Source organism: Amblyomma americanum, chromosome 2, assembly GCF_052857255.1.
Source record: "Amblyomma americanum isolate KBUSLIRL-KWMA chromosome 2, ASM5285725v1, whole genome shotgun sequence".
Classification (NCBI taxonomy): domain Eukaryota; kingdom Metazoa; phylum Arthropoda; class Arachnida; order Ixodida; family Ixodidae; genus Amblyomma; species Amblyomma americanum.
This window is the reverse complement of record NC_135498.1, coordinates 25,565,310-25,585,416: the sequence shown is the minus strand read 5'-3', so window position 1 is coordinate 25,585,416 and position 20,107 is coordinate 25,565,310. Positions and strand designations below refer to the sequence as shown.

Here is a 20,107-nt window from a genome sequence, read left to right as displayed (position 1 = left end):
CCTACCTGAAACAATGTTAGGATTCAGGGCCCAACTATCTACCCAGGACATTCTCTTGCAGCTTAACAAGGACATAATTGAAGCTGACGAGGGAACAGGAACGAAAGCAATATTGGGTTTAGACCTTGTTAAAGCTTTCGACAACGTCACCCACAAAGCCATCTTGACAAACTTGTCAGAAATCAACCCCGGAGAAAGGACGTACAACTACATCCGATCCTTCCTCACTAACAGAACAGCAGTGATAACGGTCGGAACAATAGAGTCTGCCCCAATCAAACTAGGAAGTAAAGGAACGCCACAGGGCTCCGTCCTGTCCCCTTTCCTTTTTAACCTCTCCCTCATCAAAATTCCCCCCAAACTGGCACAAATACCAGACCTACATCACACGTTCTATGCAGATGACATCACACTTTGGGTAACCAAAGGATGCGAAGGCTACATAGAAGACACACTCCAAGCAGCAGTGGACATCATCGAGGCATGCGCATGGGATTCTGGCCTCACTTGTTCTGAGCAAAAATCTGAACTCTTCGTGATCCGTCGTAAACAAAGCGGTAGGCGTACCACGACATCCCCCCCGCAAATAAACGTCTATGTTAATGGACGATCTGTCAAAGAGGTACAGACCATGAGAATACTGGGGTTGTATTTACAAATAAATGGAAAAAATACTGACACACTCACTAAGCTAAAACGCACGGTAGAAGCGACGGCGCGATTACTCCGCCGCATAGCTAACCGCAGACAAGGGGTGAGGGAAAGAGATTTATGCCGCCTAGTGCAGGCCTTTGCGCTGAGCAGGATACTCTATGCCACCCCTTATCTGAAATTTTCGAAAGCAGAAAAGGACAAATTGGATAGCATGATACGGCAGGCCTATAAGGCTGCGTTAGGACTCCCACTAAATGCCTCAACCGAAAGGCTTATGAGGTTAGGAATACATAACACCTACAATGAACTGAAAGAAGCCCATTTAATGGCTCAAACAGCGCGATTAGCCAATTCCAGAACTGGCAGGAGTATTCTTACCAGGCTCGGAATTAACTTTCAACCTACGAATAACGATGCTAAAGTAGACTTACCCCGCGCCTATAGGACGGCCCTACTAATCAAACCACTCCCCAAAAACATGCACCCCTTACACCATGAGGGTAGAAGACAAGCACGAGCCAAAGCCTTGTATAAGAAATACAGACAGTGTGCTACAACACTTTATGTAGATGCGGCAGAATACAAAAATACCAATGCCTTTGCAGTTGTGGTTGTGAACGAGAATGGTGACCACATCGTCTCGGCGACAATCAAAACGAAATCCTCTGAAACGGCAGAAGAGGCGGCTATAGCCCTCGCCCTAGCACATACCCAAGGGAGCATCATCCTCAGCGATTCCAAAATGGGTATCAATAATTTCGCTAAAGGGCGAATTACAAACACCTCCCTTAGAATCCTTAACGCAACCAAATTCTCACCAAATTATTCCGAATTGATATGGGTCCCAGCCCATTCGGGGAATCCGGGGAACGAGGCAGCCCACAATAAAGCCCGAGGTTTCGTCGACCGGGCAGTGGATGAGTCTGGCTCCCTGAATTTCACGAAGGACTCAATGATCACATATCATGATCTCACCAATCATTTTAAACTAGAGAGGAGAATTTTCCCCCCTCCAGACAAAAGCCTTACTAAAGAACAAGAGGTTACGTGGCGTCGTCTACAGACGAGATCGATACGCACCCCATCACTCCTCGCGCACATTTATCCAGATCTTTACAACCCAAACTGCCAACACTGTGGCCAACGTGCTACCTACGATCACATCCTGTGGGACTGCAAAATAGAGCCACCTCCGGGTGATCTAGTTACAGCCCCTTCTCTCGAGCGGTGGGAGACCGTGCTGGCTAGCTCTGACCCCAGAACGCAAGTTTTGGCGGTGGAGTGGGCTGACAAAGTCGTCGAGGGCTATGTACTCTCGACCACTTAACGCGACTTCTTGCCAAGCTCTTCCCGGCGAATAAAATGTTTTACAATCAATTCGGATACAGAGAACGAAACCTCCCTGCCGCGGCAGTCGAATTTCGATGGAGAATTTCTAGAGGCCCGTGTACTGTGCGATGTCGGTGCACATTAAAGAACCCCATGGGGTCGAAATTATCCGGAGCCCCTCGCTACGGCGTCCCTCATAGCCTGAGTCGCTTTGGGACGTTAGACCCCGCATAAACCAAACCAAAGAACGAAATCTGCGTGAACGTCGAGTTCGTTATAAATGGGATCGACTGCCACGAACCCTTGACACGCTTCCGTTTGTCGCACAGTTAAGTTTTTTTTAAAATTCTGTTGCTGCCTGCTTGCCCATAACGGCAAGCGGTCGTTCAACACACACATTACTGGATTCCGCGCAAGCTAAGTATGTACATAGTCGCCTACCTTTGCAGTGAAGTTGAGGCTGGAGTTCCGAGGCCGCAGGAGAAAATTGATAGGGACACCTAATTACATTGTGTTCTCAATGCGATAGCATTTGAATGTGGTGATGCCGTTATCGAAAGCGATGTCATTTCCGATCTGGTGACGCCACTTCCCTCCATCCAGTCATCGAATTTAGCTTCTGACGACACATCTTCCCCTTTCCCGATGAGGGTTCTAATGCTGTCGCATCAACATAACGAGCGCGGAGCAAATGACAGCTATCGAGCACCGACCTCACCGTTCCTCGTGCTGCCAGTGGCTGCCCAAGCTATCTATACATAAGTAGATAGCTGGAAGCATTCGAGCATCGTCAACGCCGCGCGGACCTTTAGGGCAGCATAGCATGATCTTCCATAACGTCATGGAAAATTTTCAAGACCCTAAGCGCCTTGGTGGACCCTTTTCTTAACGTTGAGCTGCATGCAAGTGCGCCAGTCTGCTCCAAGAACACCGCGGTTCTCGCTTCATACCAAGCCCCGCCGCATTCTTTCGCAGTTTTATCGCCCTAATGTGCTGTCTCCTTTTCCTTCCTTTTTTTTAGACTCGCCGCTGAGTCCAAGGACGTGGGATCGAATTCCGTCCGCGGCTATTCCGTTTTGGTGAAGGCGAAACGCAAAAACTGCCTACTGCTGTGCTGTGTTAGCGCGCGTTTATGAGCCCCGGGTGGTCGAAGTGAATCCGGAGCCCTCCACTGCGGCGTCTGATGTAGCTTCGTTGAACTCCGTGCATGCATCCACGTGTGGCGGGCCATCTTCTTTCTTGCACCGTGTAATAATAATAATAATCATCATCATCAGCCTTACTACACCCACTGCAGGGCAAAGGCCTCTCCCAGGAAATGGCGCAGTGTCTGTCTCATACATCGTTGGACACCTGAACCATGCCGTAAGAAAAGGGATAAAGGAGGGAGTGAAAGAAGAAAGGAAGAGAGAGGTGCCGTAGTGGAGGGCTCCGGCATAATTTCGACCATTTGGGGATCTCTAACGTGCACTGACATCGCACAGCACACGGGCGTCTTAGCGTTCTGCCTCCATAAAAACGCAGCCGCCGCGGTCGGGTTCGAACCCGGGAACTCCGGATCAGTAGTCGAGCGCCCTAACCACTGAGCCCCACCGCGGCGGGTCTTGCACCGTGTGCCAGCCACGAATTCTGCGTACCTTCTGAGGCCTGCATCTCGTTTCGCTGGGGGCGTTCTGTGTTGCTTCGCAAAACCGCGCAAGTGCGCTCACTTTCGCGCGGTCGAGTGCGTTGTTCGTGCCGGGCAGGACAGGCGCCGGCTCGGCCACACAATAGACCTGCACACCAGGCCGCCACTTGTGGGCGCGCGCGTTCCTCGTCGCCGCATCGTTGGCCCCCATCTCTGGCAAACGATGGCCGCAGTGCGTGGCACGCGCGCCGCTCGTCGCCGGTCGCGCAACGAACACTCGCCACCTAGTGTTGCTGCTCGAGGGCCCCCGCGAGGAGAAAAAAAACGTTGATTTGCTCGCTCGTTTGCCTGCTTGCTTGCTTTGCGGGGCCACTGTACCTGCACAAAGTCGAGAGGGTGTTTCCTTTTCTTTCCGCGCTCTTAATGGCTTCGCGTTTACAGTCTAAGCGCACGCCCAAGTCGCGAATGAGTTGCCCGCCCGCTGTCGAGTTTGAGGCTTGAAGCGGGCGGCTCCTGTAAAGGGGGGGGGGGGGGGGGGGCTGTGTGTTGTGGAGGCGTGGCAGGCCTCTTTTGTTGCGCAGTGAGAGTGAATGGGCCGAGGAGCGATTGAGCTCGAGGACTCTTGGAGAAGCAGCTCCACGTTGTTGCGCGGCAAGTCAAAATGTGGGGCAAGCGGCGTTTTACTCCGTGTTTACACCCTCGTTATCCCCCGGGAAGGAGCCAAAGGGACGTGCAGAAGGTGTAGCTTGCGCACGCTGCGCAGCGAAGGCGTACTATAGGGCGTATTTTACACCCGTGGCGTTTTGATGTACGACATTTGTGACCGATCCCGGATCCCTTGTAAAAGCGGTCTATAGAATGTTATGGACTTCTATTGTTTGTCTGTATTTTTTTGTCTATTCATAGTCTAGACTGTCTACAGACACGTCTACTAAGTGTACGGCCACAAATCTATAGACTGTTTATAGACTGTCTATAGGATTTGTCTATAGAAAGTTTATATACTGTATAGACAATAATAATAATAATAATAATAATAATAATAATAATAATAATAATAATAATAATAATAATTGGTTTCGGGGGAAAGGAAATGGCGCAGTATGTCTCATATATCTTTGGACACCTGAACCGCGCCGTAAGGGAAGGGATAAAGGAGGGAGTGAAAGAAGAAAGGAAGAAAGAGGTGCCGTAGTGGAGGGCTCCGGAATAATTTCGACCACCTGGGGATCTTTAACGTGCACTGACATCGCACAGCACACGGGCGCCTTAGCGTTTTTCCTCCATCGAAACGCAGCCGCCGCGGTCGGGTTCGAACCCGGGAACTCCGGATCAGTAGTATAGCCAAGTGTCTGAAGACATTTTTGTAAGGGATTGATTGATAGATCACGAATTGTATTGTAATTAATCTGCGAGTGTTTCCTACTTGTTTGTTCTCGCAGTCCGGCGACTTTACTTCCCTCATATTGGCCCCTAATTACGCCTTCCAGAAGAGGGAAATTAATAAGTTTTTCAGCCTTCAAAGAGCTTTATTGTTTGTGAACGTCTGTTGCTAGTATTATAGTAAATGTTACTTTGGCAAGACTTAGCTATGCAGGTTTTTACTCAGCCCTTAACATAATCCGAGCTTGTTACGGTGTGCTCGTGTATTAGTGAATTGCGAGATATTCTCATTAGTCTCCTGGCTGCAGCTTAGTCTTCTTTAATAATAGTCAGGCAGCATTAACAGTAACGGAAGGTTAAATAGATTGAAGCAAGAGCTACGTGAGATTTTTTTTAAGCGACGAGAGGAAGCATGGCTGCATATTAACTCCAGGCTGCCCCTGGCTGACAGTCCTACAAGAGTTCTTACTCTGGTTGTACATCATCCCTTGGGCACGCGAATAGAATACGGGTCGAGGGAATGCTGACGAGAACAGAACTCCTTTGTATGGCTGCATTTACTTCTCTGCGTAACCGAACAAATCTTTTCCACAGTGTTCCTTGAATTGAAATATTCTCTTGCGCTAGATGCGTGAAGATATGCGCATGAAAGGACTGCAGGGGAGGCGCGTCCGTATGAATATTCCTGCGTAATAAACGGCATAAATCGGGAGTGCGTTTACTTCGCTACGCTTGCTCTCTAAGCACGAATGCGCCTATATGGGAGTAAAAAAGGAGTAAACCGTTATCTTCTTTTTATAAGGGATTAAACTGTCCTTTAATGAAAGGGAGTGCCCTAGAGGACAGCTTACTCCCTTTTTACTCCAATTGTGTTTAGAGTTTGCTTCTAATGGAGTTCATTTTCACTGAGATTACGTACGAGCGCCGGGTCAGTTTCATCGTGAAAAGATAAGTTTGGACAGCCTGCTGTGGTCGGCCCCATAAATGCTCTTCGAAGATGTGCTGAAACCAGGGGCCCTATTCTCGACACGCATGGCCGCCGTTCGCCGCCATATTGTCTCTCTGATTGGCTTATTTGGAGATCACGTGCAAGTCACGAGTTTTAAATTTGTGGCGCGAAACTATCAGGCTTCGAAATAGCTTTCTGCCGTGACGTCAAAATGACGTGTACTTGAAGACTGATTTTTAGCAGTTATATTTTGTGCCGGGTTGGTAAATTTAAATGTCTGTGGAGAAAAAAACGAAGCTACAGCTGGCATGGAAGAAAACACTTGGCTCGTTTTAGCAATTTTGAGAAAAAAAAGTTCGTACTGTGAGGGTTGCTTCCTAGAATGTGATTGGCTGGAGGAATGTCACGTGATTCACGTGATACGCAAGCATAATTCAGTGAGGTCAAAATGACGTTTAGTGACGCAAAGGAAATGCTGCCATTGCTGAAAAATGCCCCATTTGGCCGCCATAATTTGAGACGGCCGCAAGATGGTCGAATTATGGTGGACATAGTCGAATTATGACCACACTGATTTATACGCCTGTTAGCTCACCGTAGTTTGGTAGGCGCTTATTTGAAGTAATAAACTGTTCCGAAACATGGTTGTTTTAAATGTAGAAGCATTGAAACGGCGTTATAATGGTACCTCTTAATTAAGCAGCCTTTTAGAGCCTTAATTATCAGAGCGTAATTTTACACCCGCGTGAGGACTCTAGCTGCGCTCCCGTTTCAAACGCTTCTCTCATGATAAGAAATTATCGGTCCGCGCGGTCGCGGTTGCTACAGCACGGATATGGCGGCGTCCGTAGCTGCCGTTTGTTGTCACAGGCTGCGAGAAGCGAAGCATTCGTGAGTGCGCCTCAGTGTTTTCGAAGGACTGCCCGGTTCGTGAGTGTGACTGCCTGGCCAGCGATATATGGTGTGGTGGCTGTGCAAGAAGATTTGCGGGAAGAGGCAGCGCGTGAGCACACTGGTCTGCCTTAAACATGGTATTGTAGATGCTCCGGCCGTTACTCTGATCCTGTGTTTCAAGGCGCGATCGGTAGCTGTGAACGTCTGGACACCAATTAGTTCAGTGTTTGCCTCTATTTGCACGCTGTCGCTGACCTGATATTCAACTGCGTGTGTGATGAGAGGGTGGCACAAAGGGTTGTCTGCCGGCTGAGCAACATGCTTCCAGAATGTGCTCGGCTTGTCGGCGGGACTGGGCTCATCAGGAAATTGCCCTCATCAGTGCATCATCTGTGTGCTCAATTTGTGTGCATCAGTGTCTGTGTGTATAAGGGCAGTTTCTGAAGACAGCGGTGTCAGCAAGACAGCGTACATGTGCCAGGTATATCGTCTCGAGTATCGATGAGGTAAGGGAAACAGCAACGAAAAATTGCTTTTGACTTTCTTCAGATGGCTGCATGCAAAGTTCATATTGATGGCTGGCGGCTTTCTTCGGGTGTGTAATAACAAGTCCCTTATGTTCCTACCCTTTTTTGGTCACATGCAAACAGCTGTGAATCTCGTGGCACATTTATTTGTAGCCTATTAAGCGAGGAAGCCTTGCGCAAATAAAAACAGCATTTCAAAATAGTCTTGTCTGTAAAGTAAAACGCACAACGAGTTTTCAGATTACTACAATATGCGGATGTGGGTGACTCGTAGGGCGTCTGCATGTCTATGGTTCTCTTTCGTTGCACACAAATGCAATGGCTTGGCATCTGCATTTTGATAAATGCAGTTGCAAAAGCATTCGTGTAGTGAGATTTTAATGCAGTTAAATATTCTGAGGTAAAGTTAACCTTGGACTTCCCCTACAATGTGCCTTGTAGCAGTTGCCTTCACTGCAACACAATAAAAATATGTAATAATTATTTATACCCATCAGTCTGGCTGTAGTCAAGCTGTTTTCACAGTTTTGTTTTACTTCCTCCATCATTTTGATAGAGATGACCAATAAAATATAACTGTTACAAAAGCAGTTTATTTGAGTAGTAGTTACAGTCATACATGAAACTTTAGTTTGATAATTACAGCCCTGTGATGTCTCGCATTTGAAAGTCTTTTCTCTTGTGTGTATGAAACTTGCATTGCACTCAAGCTCACGCACTAAAGACAGTGTTGATTGCCTTCCAGGTGACATGTGTATAATGTGCCTCTTCGATGCATCACTGCTATCCTAGGAAGTCGTGTGCTGAGGAATGCTGCTGCAAGGTTCAACATCATTCACCTCTCAGCTAGAGTGCTTCTCAAGCAAAGAATCATTCTTTGGAAGGGTTGCATTGGATGTCTTCACAGGTGTCAAGTGCTGTACATTTGGAACAGGATTCTTTTCAAAGGCGATCAGAACTTGCACTGTGCGACACATTGCATGCATCCTCACTTAGCTGCAGGACTCACTGCCATAGTTTTCACCTGTAGTCATGCTATGATCAGTCTATGTAAACATTTTTTGTGCTTCAAGTTTCATTGCACACAGCAAGAAAGCTGTTCAAGTCTTTGATTTTTGTGCTGCTCTTTAAACAGGACCAAATTTTGCTTTCAGTTTGTCACTAGAGTGTGTAATGACAGGTGTGTTTGATGTGTAGACTAGGCTTTTCTCGAATGCTGCAGTTCTTCACGTGACAGGAAGCGTAGAAGAAACTTTAATCCTACCATCTGCAAATTGGCCGGATGTGTGCTTAAACACATGCTTTAACGCTACTGAACAGTTGCTAATTCTTAATGTACTGCAATGCTGTGTGCTCTCTTTATGCAGAATGTGCATGTTGGTGCTTTAGTGCAGTGAAACTGAGGAAGTCACCAAAATGTTTTTCTCCTGCCAGCAGAGCTTTGAACCAGTACTTCTCTTTGATTTCTGTTAAAAGTTTGTGCTCCATGACGTGATTACTGCTTCACTGAAATTTCTTGACATGCACGAAACATAGGGATGTGTATGCAGTCATTTATCACATCTTGCTCAGGGCGCAGTCTGATTTTGTAGGCAACTGTTCGTCCGATAGGAGGTCCCTACTGTGTCATTTGTGTGTGCTCACAGAGCAAATTGTCTCCTGGTTTTAAATGCTATGTGTAGTGATACAGCAATCCACTAGTTTTCCTCTGAGCAAAAAGTGAGGCAACTCTCATGTTTGCCATCTGCCAAGCTTGTATAAATGAAAGACAAGGCAGCTGTCTGCTGGTTCGACCAGTTTCGCTGTGTAAGGCCCCGCTTTTACCAGCCTTGTTGCTGGCACTTTGCTTCTTGGCTGCTGCTAATGCTGATAGGCGAATTTGACAAAAATTCCAGACAATCTGTTCAACCTATGTTTCTTTGGTAAAACTGGGGCATCAATGGACGCATTGCTATTTTTTGATTCAACACAGGAATCTACTGGATTTGGCACTTCGTGAAATGGGCATTATCAATGTGCACATATACCGCATCACAATTCTTTCACACGTTGCAACTTGTCTTGTTACCGGAGAAATCTGCCTCTGTGACCTTGATGTGTGTGGGCTTTTACCACTTTTGCTGTGTGGCAGCAGCAATTGGCTCATTACTGTCATTGCCATCACGTGCCATCATCATTAAATTTTCTTGTGTATCAAAAACACATGGTTTTGTTGTGATACTTTGCACAAGAGAGTTTGTTCTACAGCTGACTTGCTCCGAAATTTTTCTTGAGCTTCAAAAGAAAATTGGAAGCAAAGCAATTATTTTTTTTAAAACAAGCTAATATTTCAGGGGCTAAAATTGTGTGCAATATATCCTCCAGTGCACTCAATTTCCACTAACATATTGCAGTTTTCTCTGCCTTTGTATTACAGCTGATTTGTTTAGTCAATAAAATACACCAGTTTCATTTACATCTATCCTGATCACCAGTTTATCGTCTACTTTACCCAGTACTCAGGCCTTCCCTTGCGATTAACTGTGTCAGTGCCACCAATGTTTTATCCCACCTCTGTGTAAAATTATCTGTGCATGCGTACCTGTGCTGATGTTAGGCAAAAAAGATGCAACTGACTAAATGCACGAGAAAATTGCATTCAACCCTTTAGGGCACTTTGTACACTGCTGCATACATTTCGAACTAATTTTTCTCGCGGTTTGATTTAGTTGTCACTGATTTATTCATTTCAATCCAATTTAGCATCCATCGTACTCTAAATAGGGTGCTTTTAATGGTTGCAGCGCATATTGTTCTGGCAGAATACAACAGCATAGTAACTGTTCCAGTATATATGTTTGTAAACAATGCCTAGATCAAAAATTGGAATGCTTGTTCTGCTTCGTATTTGAAATTTCTGTTTTGGTTTTTAATGGTGCGCCAGCTGTATTCAATTGTAATAAATTGCAGGGTTGTAGTCAAAAGTCTTCAGGCCACATGGTCTCCTTTTGATCCCCGAAGTGCAACACTCAGTGTTCTTGAAGCTTAAAGGGCATTGAAAGGCTAAAACAAGGGTTTTTCTCACCTTGCAGAAGTTTACAGCATGATGGGTGCCTTGAATACTCCACTACGCAGCTAAAATTGAACCCTGTGGCGTGCAATTCCTACTGCTGACTTCTCCTTTTAGCTGTGTATTGTATGGTGCTGTGAGGATAATTTATTTCGTGTTGAACAATCTCCTGTGGTTTATTAATTATCATGAATACATCCTATGCGGTGCGCACATTAAAAAACCTACCGAAAGCCAGTGGCTACCGTCGCTGGCTAGATTGCTTTTTGTGCATCCTGGAGACATTTATCTTAATAGTACCCTAACCAGAACACTACCGCTGTCTGTATTGGTGCCTCCCATATGTTGTCCTGAGGGCGACATCAACATTGTATGTCTTGCCTATTTTCTGTCTAATCTTATGCTTTTGTTTTTCCTGCCATGTTCCTGCCTCTATTGCTGCAATATTTGGCTGTATTAAATTCAAAAAAGCGGTTACCAATTTTATGTGTTCCCCCACTCTTCTTTGTATACTTCCGGGCCTTCAGAGTATGGAAATAAATTAATTTCCTCCTTGTCTGTAGTGCTCCTAAGTTTTACTGTCATGTTTTTGTTCTCCTTCAGCTCTTCGGCTCATGGTGCCGCTTAGTTGTCTCTTTAAATACTGCGTGCAAGACCAACTGGAATGCTTGGCCCCAAAACACATGTTCGGGCTTTGTGTGACGTGTACTAGGCAATGAGTGTGCATACATGAACATTAAATTAAGTTTCTTGCATCACACAAATAAACCTGCCGCGGTGGCTCAGTGGTTATGGTGGTTGGCTGCTGACCCGAAAGACGCAGGTTCAATCCCGGCCGCAGCGGTAGAGGCCCGTGTACTGTGCGATGCCAGTTCACGGCAAAGAACCAGAGGGGGTCGAAATTATCGAGAGCTCTCTACTGCAGCATCTCTCATAGCTTGAGTCACTTTGGGATCATAAACCCCATAAAACAAAGCAAATAAAGCAAGTATCTTGCACATTGCATGCGTCTTACTGTAATATGGTGTCCACCACCGATATTTACTCTCTACCTCTATGTTCCTCCCCTGCCCCTTTGTGGAATAACAGGTGAAGGAACTTTTCCTTATCCGACCTCTCCACCTTTTCTGGCATATATCTTTCTCTCTTACTTGGAAGCTTACTGTACTGTACTTGATCAGGCACCTAAAGGAGCTGCTTGATTTTATGGTAGGTGCATAACTGTTATTCTACGACGAAGAAACTTCAAGATGCTGCCTGGCTCGTGTTGCTTTTATGGACAGCAAGGGAGGTGAGGCGGCCTGTAAGTGCTCAAGAAAATAATTTTGCCCCACCTCACAGAATGTTGTGCTTACTTGCATCGCACATATAGTGTAGCTGCTTCTGTGTGGTGGTCGTGAGTGTTACGCATTCACTTGAACAAGTAGAAAAAATTTATGCCTTTCTAGGAAGGGAAAAACAAGCAGAATTGCTGACAGCATTTGTAATTTTTATGAAGTAATATATGTGCCACTTACATCACAAAAGTGCATGCGTGCAGGCTTGCGAAGCAAAATATGAGTACATCACAATGTTGTGAGGATACGCTCTATTCAAATTATGTTGTGTGTGTGTGGGGGGGGGGGGGGGGAGTTTTCGCTTTGTTTTATGTTGTTTGTTATTAATGCCAGAAAGGAATTTTTTTCCCCGGCTTTGCACATTTAAGTTCACAATAAGGGATGCGCACTCGGTGTGTTCTCCTTGACGAGATTTACTCCGATATTCCGCGCTTTGCAGTTTCGTTTCGTGCGCGGGTGCATGCAAACATGACTAACAACAGAGTCTGGTGCAACGCGTTGCCTAAAATGTGCACATCGGCTTGCCTTGCCAAGCATGCATTTCAGCACTAAACACATCTTGGAGGCCTTCCAAGCGCACACAGATACAACTCCGCTGCACCCCGCTCTCTGTTAAAGCCGATACGTAGCGATTAAAAGCTTTAGCACCTTTGCTGACCTGACGGTAGCTGACGCGGCGCCTAGGAAACAGTGGGTTTCCGCAGAGTTTACAACGCTAAGTATGCGAGCGTTGTCCTCAGACAGGGACTGCTGGCCTGCGCGTATTTAGGCGCCGTTTCAGCAGTGGCGGCAACACTCTAAAAATATAGCTCCCGTTGCTTCCTTTCCTGGCCCGGCCGAGATGACTTTTCCCCCAGAAAACTGCCTTAGTCTCAGTTCCTGCATTCAACTGTGGCTGGTAAGCAAATGTGCGAAGCTGTCGTCGATCGTTATAAGGAGCAATGCCACAAAGGCATCATGCCGGCCAAAGCTTTCACTTTCCGCTCCCATTCGGCACGTACGCCATTACGAATACCCTGGCCCCGTTCCTGATGTTCGCCAGCTTCTCTGGGCAACAGTACGCACGCGTGTGGCGCCGCTCGCGACTCGCGGGTACGCCATCAGTTCACCTCGACTGAAAAGTCGTCTAGGCTGCGCCCTCGCTCGCACCGCCGCATCGAACTCGATGAATCCTTTGACAACCGACGTGCGAGTCTTTCGCACTGAGTAGCCTAAGTCGGTCTGCCCTTAGCTGCTGCCGGACATCCGACATGATACTCAAGAGGCCGCAACATATTTCACTCCTTCGCACTGCCCCTCGACGCGTATGCACCGAAGATTGCAACGCAGAGGTTCAGCGCAAGCTCCCGGAGCGGCGTTCTGTACTTGGCTGTTCCGTACTTGGCGCCACTAGTAGCAGACGACGGTATTTATTTCTAGATCAGTTTTTACTTTTTTTTTCTCTTCACGTAATCAGATTCTGTGCGTACGTAACCTGGAACCGCCTTGATGGTTACGTCACGCCTACGTCACGATTTGAACAAAATGGCGAAATGTCGAGAATAGGGCCCCAGCTTTGTAAGCCTTCCCTTACGGCGTGGTTCAGGTGTCCAACGATATGAGACAGATACTGCGTCATTTCCTTTCCCCCAAAAACTAATAATAATAATAATAATAATAATAATAATAATAATAATAATAATAATAATAATAATAATAATAATAATAATAATAAGCGCTCGTCACCTTTTTCCACGCACTTTTGGAGGCCTAATCAGCTGCCACGGAAATGACATCAAGGATGAGGGCCCTACCCGCCGCGGTGGCTCAGTGGTGAGAGCTAGTGACTCTAGTTAGAGCGTTCGGCTACTGATCCGGAGTTCCCGGGTTCGTACCCGACCGCGGCGGCCGCGTTTCGATGGAGGCGAAACGCTAATGCGCCCGTGTGCTGTGCGATGTCAGTGCACGTTAAGAATCACCAGGTGGTCGAAATTATTCCGGAGCCCTCCACTACGGCACCTCTTCCTTCCTTCTTTCACTCCCTCCTTTATCCCTTCCCTTACGGCGCGGTTTAGGTGTCCGCCGAGATACTGCGCCATTTCCTTTCCCCGACAACCAACCAATTTTGAGCGCTGGTTACCTTTTTCCGCGCGCTGTTGGAGGCCCAATAAATTGCCACGGAAATGACATTCAGGATGAGGGTCCATAGTCTGCGACTTTATTGGGACCTCCCGTGCAAGGTATAATTAGAAAACTAGTGTGTTCATCATCAGAGTAGCGCGAGCCATCATCATCATCGCTCTCGAAGCTGTGCTGCGTGTTTGTAGCACGCGCGGCCGAAGCCGAGCCGGCCGAACCACTGGCGGCGGCGAGGCCCACCATGGTGGACCGGACGCTTTCGCCGCCGCCGCCGCTGCGGCCGCCGCTGCTGCTGTCGCTGCCGAGACCCAGCGGCTGCCCGTGCCGGATGTGCCTGAGCGGCGATGAAGCTCAACCAGTGGATGAGAAAGTAGGCGAGCCGCCCGAGTACGCCCCCGCTACGCGACGCTTTCCCTTTCCTCTCTTCGTTTGCTGTGTCTACGCGGTGTCTCGGTCCGCGAAACTGTAGTACTACATCCGCCGTGTCGGTCGCTGCCGACGGCGCCGGCGTCGTCTCTCCCGCGGTTTTTCCAGCACCGCTACAGTTCGCGCGGCGGCGGAAGCGAATCGCATTCTTTCTCCCATAGTCGATTTCCGCTGGTGCTTGTATCGTGGGATAGGCAACATATAGCTGCGGGCACTGTATGCAAGACTGACTCGTCCATCATTTTATATCGCACTTGCGGTACAGGTGCTTACAGAAATTTTCAAACCGCGGAAGCCACGAAAAGGCTTCATTTCCTCGCAGCTACTAGAGACATGGCCTGATATCGAGGGGTGCACTTCAATGGTTGCACAGAGATGTGCAGAGCGCACACTTCACTACGTGGCTATACGTGCCTCAACTGTCAAGAAATCACTCTTTGATCATGGCATCCCTGTTTTGAATGCTTCTTATATTATTAGACTTAAGAAAGCTGTCTTGAATTCACAAGCTTCACTTGATTCTGACTTGCGGTCCTCACAGCATAGTAATACGAAAGCTTTCCACTGAAATTCAGGTTATCAGTTCAGCATCCTGAATACATGTGGCAGTGATGGTTATTCGTAGATTTCTTACCTACGATTGGGCTTGCAATTATTTTTGCTGATACTGGGAATCATTGGTTGATGATAGGGCCTGGTTATATTTCGGGGTAACATAAATTTGCATTGCTCATTTATTGTATACGCTAAAACTGAACCATATGAAACAGAACCAGTTTGCTTGTTTTTATTATGGGTCATTCAAGGTGTTCACTTTATTTTGTTCATTTTATTTATTTTCTTGTGTGCAGGGCAGACATAGGCCTCATTGGCTTGGCTGTCATGGGGCAGAATCTGATCCTGAACATGAATGACCATGGTTTTGTGGTAAGTATTGCCACAGGTTGTCTGTTTTTCCCAAGCAAGTTGTTTAGGCTACACAAGCTTTTCTGATATCTGCACGTGTGTGGTGTTGGTGTGTGAAGGAGCATTTAGTTGTGCAAAAATAAAGTGGTATTTTGCGTACTACCAGGCTGTAATCTGAGGCAAACTCTGCTGTGTATTAAGGCGAAAGCCTTTATATGCTCATGACTCGCCAGCGGGGATGTTCGCAGAAAAGTCTCACTGTAGCTGTCAATCAAACTGATGACATCATCAGTGGTAGAGTATGTTGTAGCTGTACTTAGTAAATTAGTAGTCAGTTATTAGTAATTGATTAATTATTTAAATAACAATTGTTTTATTTCTAATTGGTGAATTAGTAAATTAGCAATAGTAGTGGTTGGTGTAGTATGTCGCAACTGGGAACTCGGTATACGATAATGCACTGCGCTGAACAATTGTGTAGTCTTTAATCAATGTCTTCGCCACACATCAGCAACAGAAGCAGCAACACTGCGCTAAAGGCTTTCGCCTCACCGCATATTAGGTCAACAAAGTGCCCCCCTGAATTTTTATCATGTATGGTAAGACATCAATATGTAAGCAGTCGATATTCATTGATATAAGCAGGATACTTTATACTATGTAACAATTCTGCACTTACTTTGCAGCAGCGTAACTCTTTCTAAACACGTCTAGTAGGAAGTAGGAAATTTAAATAGCGCTGAATGATTTACCTTAAGAATTCGAAACAGTATGGGCAAAAGTTTCCATATATATATTTACATATACATACCAGGTGTCCGAGCTAAATGTACCCAAGCTTTTAAACACAATATCCTAGCCACGTGGGACCAACTGAGGATTGTTTAGAGTCGAGTGACCTAGTCTGCAGTTTTTTTTGTTCAAAATTACCTTTTTAGTTCAGCATAATTAGCTAACTTTTTAATCATTATTTGAGGAACAAAGTAATAGAAAAATTGTAGATCACTTTGAAAAATGGCTGACTGGAACGTTTGCACCGAGATACCATTAACATAAACTAGTTTTTGGACCGGCCTTAAGCCCCATCTCGCACAATAAAAGAACCGTCAACGTGACAATGGTGCCATTTAAATGTCCCAAGACGCGTCTTAGAGAACAAAATCTATTTTTACTGAAGGGCTCTCCTCGATGAGCCTTTGCGTGCACATTGGGGTAGAGGTGCGACCCAGCAGCTGGTCACATGATAGCTTTGTTTTAGGGCCAATAAATAAAGCTGTGTAAATTGTACCTCGATAACAACAGCACTACTGGCAGTTTTTCGAGACTATCTACAACATTTACATTCACACTTTGTTCCTAAAGTCAATAATTAAAAAGTTTGCTAAGTAGACTTAACTAATTAATTAACTTTGAAGAACGGGAAAAGAAAACACTGCAGACTAGGTAACGAGACTCTGAACAACCCTCAGTTGGTTTCATGGGCCTAGGACAGTCTTTTTTTAAAAAGCTTGGTTACATATAGCTGGGACATTTGGTATACTGGTTCATAGAAGTATTGTGAACACTGTTGTCCTTGCGCTCTTGAACACTCTGTAGTTACCAATGTTGCTCCATAAGCACGCAATTTGCATGTAATCATCTAAAAGCAGAACTATAGAGATAAAATGTGGCATGTCCGTAACTGGTTTATGCTATTTACAGAAAAAGTGGATTCACATTGAATGTGCAGACTTCATCTAACTGAAATAGGGGCCAATTGATTATCACTGCTTCAATTGCTACCCATGTGTCATGCATTTACCTACTAAGTCTGGAAAAATACTTTGTAGTTTCTCTCCTATGCTGAAAGACATGACAGAGATAGCTGCATGTTAGATCCGAGTTGCTGAGTTGATGTTGGAAAAAAGTATTGTTTGTTCAGCTGGAACAGTTTTAAAATTGGTTGTCTTGGTTGTAGACACATGTATCTGTTGTTGGACAATGTTCACTTGACCATATTTGGAGATAAGCTTCTCTTCCATTTTTAGTACCTTTAGCAGCTTGCATTAATGTGCCAATTTAGCGTGCAGCAAGTACTAATTCTTCCCGATATTATTTTTTTTAAGTTGGCATCAGATGCTTTCGAAGCAAAAGAAATTATTTCTACAGGTTATTAAACAAATATAACCTGAAGCATAATTGTCTTAATACCATGCAGGTACAGGCATTGCTTGAATGAATTTCACGTGTACTTGGACAATGAAAATATTTTCTTTCTATAGCCTGCTTGAAAATTATGTGTACTTATTCTGTATCATCTCTGTGTGCCCCATTCTTTATGTAACACCCTTTAAAGAGGGTGAAGTGGAGTTCCTTTGTGTTTTATGGCTGCTTATTCTGGGGTTCTAAAGTGTGGAACAGTAACAGTTGGTCAAAAGTGGTAACATAGTAGATGTTGAAGCTTAGAAGTAGAGCGAGCCTGAGAAAGAAATATGCTCAAGAAGTACTTTGATTTGGGCTAGTTGGTTCATATCTTGAAAGAAGTTAGGACGGCGCTGAAACGACAACGACAAAGAGGCACGAACACAACAGGACGGGCGCCCGTCCTGTTGTGTTCGTGCCTCTTTGTCGTTGTCGTTTTAGCGCCGTCCTAACTTCTTTCAAGCGCTGAGAAAGAAGATTGGACAACAAAAAAGTGAGCTTACATTGGGGGTGATGATTGATTGGAGAAGAGGTGCTCGAGGGACACATGCCTGTTATAAGGATGGAAATTCTGGGCGAAGTGTTGAGGCAGATTTGCTTGCTCCTAATATTTCACTTATACTTTTTTAGGTATGTGCCTTCAACAGGACAACTGAAAAAGTGGATGAATTCCTCAAGAAAGAAGCCAAAGGAACCAAAGTTATTGGTGCACACTCCCTCGAGGAATTTGTCTCCAAGCTGAAGACCCCGCGCCGGGTTGTGTTGCTTGTCAAAGGTTAGGCACATCTGTTGTACACATGGGAACTTCTTGCCATGTGTAATCTTTGGTGTTTCTCTTTTTCACAATGCTTAGTGCATGCTCAAAGAGGCCCAGCAATCAGCAGAAAAATGTCAGAGCAGTGTGGGCCACGAAACCATTATACGATACAAAGAGTACAGCAGTGGGCTAGTCAAAAGAACCGGTGTTTATTCATTGGAGCCTCTCGATAGTATCTTTACCATAATTTGAAGGCACATCTTTAAACACTTGCTTAGAACCTAATTCTTGTACTTTTACGCATATTCTTATTCATTTTCAGACTAGCGTAGCTGTGGCACTCACTCGAAATAGCCATGAAATTTCCAGGCTGTTGGCAGAGCAGATTTTTAGGCCTGAGCAATTAATTTCAGCCAGCTTCTGCACTTGTTAGTGAGGTAATGAGCACAGTGGTTAAGATGTTTCGCTTTGATGTTCTGGGATGGAATCGATGTGTTATGGGGAAGCTGAATGGAGAAATATTCACATAAAACTGATATCATGGAATGTTTGATCATTACATACATTCAGTGGCACACTCGAATTGGAGACTTCACCCATGGCTCCTGCAGGAATTTACGTAACTGTATTGAAAATAATGCTGTCGGTGTGACCTTTAATGTGCTGAGGTCAGGGTAAATGGTGATTGTAGTGCAAAAATTAAGGGTTTTTATTTAATCTATTGTATAGGAAGTATGCATGCAACCGAATTTTTTTCTAAAGGTTTGTTGGCAGTCTCCACTATGTCATTTTGTTTGACTGTTGGCAGAGTGGCTATGCTAATAGGACATACTGCTGTCTCCTTCAAAGTAGCCTGCACACTTGTTACTAAGTAGTACGTTAGCCTGCCGTTGGTTTTATTGCAGCAGCAGGTGTCAACTACCTCCTTCCATAGATTATTTTGTATATTTTCTATCACATTAGGTGGTTAGGTTTTGGTCGCAATTAGCATTTGGATTAGTTTCTTCCTTAATGTTTCATCAGTATGAAAAAGGTGCAATAACTCTCTTGTAATGATCATTTGAACTGCGCCGTGAGAGAAGGGGTGAAGGAGGGAGTGAAGAGTCGCCGTCGTGAAAGGCTCCGAAGTAATTTCAGCCACCTGGGCTTCTTTAAAGTGTACTGACAATGCATAGCAGACATCCAGGCGTTTTTGCATGTTACCTTTATCAAGATGTGGCCACCACGGCTTGGTTCAAAGGAAAAGTGCTTGCTCTCGCATTGTGATGCAGCTGGAGAGGCTGTGGACGGCTTCATCAACAAGCTGGTCCCTCTACTGGAAAAGGGCGACATCGTCATTGATGGCGGCAACTCTGAGTACCAGGACAGTGAGCGGCGGTGCGAGGCCCTCAAGAGCAAGGGCATCCTCTTTGTGGGATCGGGAGTGAGTGGCGGAGAGGAAGGTGCACGGAATGGCCCGTCCCTCATGCCTGGCGGCAATCCTGAAGCCTGGTGCGTCTTCCCTCCTCGCCATCATTCGCCCATAGGAGAGAGGAAGCGTCTGTTGTTAGAAGTGCAGACATGCATGCTTATCTGCTGAAGAACTGTGCCCATTAGTTAAATTGTATTGCCAATTTACAATTCCTGGTCAGCACAGAGTGCAGCTTCAATGCTGCTGGTCACTAAACACAACTACCAGGCATGCATATCTTGACCGAACAGCCCTGTTGCCTAGTGCAGTGTTCTCAGGTTAATTTGAACTCTCATAATTTGAACGTCTGGTTTATCGAACTGACAGTTCGGGGATGGCAACATCAATTGTTTCAAAGTGCTCCTCTTAATTAGAGCTTCTAAATATGCAGCAAATTTTTGCTCCCATTCTAATGGGAATTACTGAGTTGACTGTAGACAAGAGCAGCTGTCTATGGCTATAGAATGGAGGGGTTTGTGTGCAAAAGTGGGTAACGAAACAATGAAGAATAAAAACGAGG

The 20,107-nt window shown here is 45.6% G+C and overlaps 1 protein-coding gene across 3 annotated transcripts in view; it reads left to right on the top strand.

Annotated features, from left to right (window-relative positions):
- The window catches only part of Pgd (phosphogluconate dehydrogenase), a 69,968-nt gene that overhangs the window by 38,080 nt on the left and 11,781 nt on the right, over positions 1–20,107 (top strand). For 2 of the 3 annotated variants that reach the window (XM_077653515.1, XM_077653513.1), the window contains exons 2-4: positions 15,145–15,220; positions 18,011–18,155; positions 19,409–19,628. In XM_077653515.1, the coding sequence (XP_077509641.1) occupies positions 15,145–15,220; positions 18,011–18,155; positions 19,409–19,628 (441 nt within the window). Of the gene's footprint in view, positions 1–13,702; positions 14,238–15,144; positions 15,221–18,010; positions 18,156–19,408; positions 19,629–20,107 lie in introns of those variants that run through there. The other variant, XM_077653514.1, reaches the window with a different exon arrangement.